At 42.8% G+C, this 2,477-nt stretch overlaps 1 protein-coding gene across 1 annotated transcript in view; it reads left to right on the forward strand.

Annotated features, from left to right (window-relative positions):
* Positions 1-68: 68 nt before the first annotated feature.
* The window catches only part of LOC105979814 (protein adenylyltransferase SelO-like), a 52,576-nt gene continuing 50,167 nt past the window's right edge, over positions 69-2,477 (forward strand). Inside the window, exon 1 of the mRNA XM_013008152.1 lies at positions 69-315. Coding sequence (XP_012863606.1) covers positions 69-315 — 247 coding nt within the window. The remainder of the gene's footprint in view (positions 316-2,477) is intronic.

Consider the following 2,477-nt stretch of genomic DNA (forward strand, 5'->3'; position numbering starts at 1 on the left):
ACCTTCGGGTCACCGTGTGGCGGAGGCCGCGTCACGACACCCTGCTGTCTGCTGCTTCGGGCAGAAGAATGAGCCAGAGCACCGGGTTTCCGCTTTGCTGCTTAATCCGGAGGCTACGGTTTCTTTGTCTCTTGATCTTGGGTGTAACCGAGCACGCCATCCCCGGCCGCCTGTTGCAACCAGTCTTGGCGGGAAGTGCCAGTTTTATCCATCTTTCCCATAACAAGTCAAACCGGGATCAGGGTTCCTGCGAAAAGAAAGCCACGTTAGCCTCCACTTTAGATTTTTGGACTCTGGCCACTGAAAACATGATAGGTATATTGCGTGGTAATTTGGTAGCCTTGCTCCTATTGTACTGTGTGCAAGCTGTACTCTGTAGTCATGTTGAACCAGTCCGAGAGCTACTGGGGAAAACACGGGAATGGCAGACCATGTGGGTTTGAAGGATCTTTCTGTAGTTCTATCGACAGCTACTCGTGTGACAGTTATGAGCGACTGCACGTCTAACAGAAATCTCTGATATGATTAAACGTTCAACACCGAGAGCCACTGGGAGACAGTGGAAGCATTTGGGAATAGAAATAAAAGATAGCAAAAAATTCACTCTAATGGGAGAAATGGGTCAGCAAATAGACGACTGCAATTCCCTATGCTCTCTACTTCTTCTGGAACAGCTTGTTTTGTGTAAAAGAGGACCCTTATAGTTGAGCACATTATTAGAAGGTGTTATATTTTAAATCGTTTTTATTTAAAAAACTTTACAATTTATTAAAAGAACACCAATTTTAATGGTTAAAATTAACCTTGGAAACCCTATGGGTTCTATAGGGTCTCTTGATAGCAGTAGGCTTTTGTTGGTTTAGACTCATTCTTGCCCTAAATACATTTTTTTTTAAACCAAGCCCACTGCCATCTAGATGATTCTGACTCATAGCAACCCTGTAAGATCCTGTAGGACACAGTAGACGTGGTGCCTAGGGTCTCGGAGGCTGTAAAGCATTACAGATGTAAGCTACCTCGTCTTTCTCTGGAGGAGTGGACGGTGGGTTTGAATTGCAGACTTTTTCTGATCAGCAGCCCTTGCTTAACCCACTGTACCACCAGGTGCCTAGAGTGAGTTCCAAGAAGTTGAACACACTGTTTTAAGTTGTGAACTTAGTTACCAAAGAACAGACTATCCTTGTGCGCAGCCTGGAGATGACTCTGGGGCTGCTATAAACTTGCAGAATGAAAATCACCTCTGACACAAGCAATCCTGTAAGACACAGAGGGTCCCTAGGCTGTCATCTTGAGAAAGGCAGGTGACCAGGGCTTTTTCTCTCAACCAAAAATGATTCCAACTACCATACTTACTGATTAAAATGGTTTAAGTATGCAGTTGAAAACTGAAGATTGTAGAATTTGTCGTTTCAGTGTTGGAAGGATGACTACACTTTAAAGTATTTTCTGGCCATACTGATTATAATGATCAAAACTTGCTATCCACAGTAGCATGTTTTATAGCTAAAGGGAGTGATAAGTATGATCCTTTCTTTATATGTTACCATGTCTTAGTTCACAGTACTTCACAAAACATTTCATCATGATATTGTTAGTTAATACGCCGGCCCTCATCTAATTGTTGTTGTTTAATTGCTTAGGAAAACAGATTAAAATTTTAAGAACTGTGTTTAAAAATCATAACGACCCCACAAGTCAGATTATTAGAGGATCACGATGAGTTGCAATGGACTCCATAGCTGTGAGTATTTAAAACAAGGAGCGCTAATGATTTGGGCTGCCAACCACAAGGTCAGCAGTTCAAACCTACTAGCTACTCCAAGGGAGAAAGATGAGGCTCTGTGCTTCAGTAAATATGTACAGCTTCATATACCAAAAAGGGCAGTTGTACTCTATCTTATAGGGTTGCAGTCAGTCAGAGTGGAATCAATGGCAATGAAAGTTACTGAATATTTAAAATATAATAAAATGAGAATTTAAATGATTTTCAGTGGTTTTTCCCCCTCTCCCTTTTACAACTTTTTAATAAAATACATATGCTTTAATGCATGGATTTTGTTAAAAAAAAAGACTCTCACTGTTTCTCTCACTCTCTCACTCTCTCACTCACTCACTGTTTCTCTCACTCTCTCACTGTCTCACTTGCTCACTGTCTCTCCTCACTTACTCACTGTCTCACTCTCTCCCTCTCTCACTCACTCACTGCCTCTCCTCACTCACTCACTGTTTCCCTGTCTCCCTCTCTTACTCACTGCTTCACTCGCTCACTGCCTCACTCACTGCCTCACTCGCTCACTGATTCACTTGCTCATTGCCTCACTCTTTCACTGTCTCACTCACTGCCTCACTGTCTCACTCGCTCACTGTCTCAGTCCCTCACTGTCTCACTCACTCCCTGTCTCACTCTCATTCACTGACACACTCTCACTCTCTCACTGTCTCATTCTCACTCACTCCCTGTCTCACTCTCATTCACT

This window comes from Echinops telfairi, unplaced genomic scaffold (assembly GCF_000313985.2).
Source record: "Echinops telfairi isolate 266 unplaced genomic scaffold, ASM31398v2 ScPeMD7_7461;HRSCAF=8499, whole genome shotgun sequence".
In the NCBI taxonomy this organism is placed as follows: domain Eukaryota; kingdom Metazoa; phylum Chordata; class Mammalia; order Afrosoricida; family Tenrecidae; genus Echinops; species Echinops telfairi.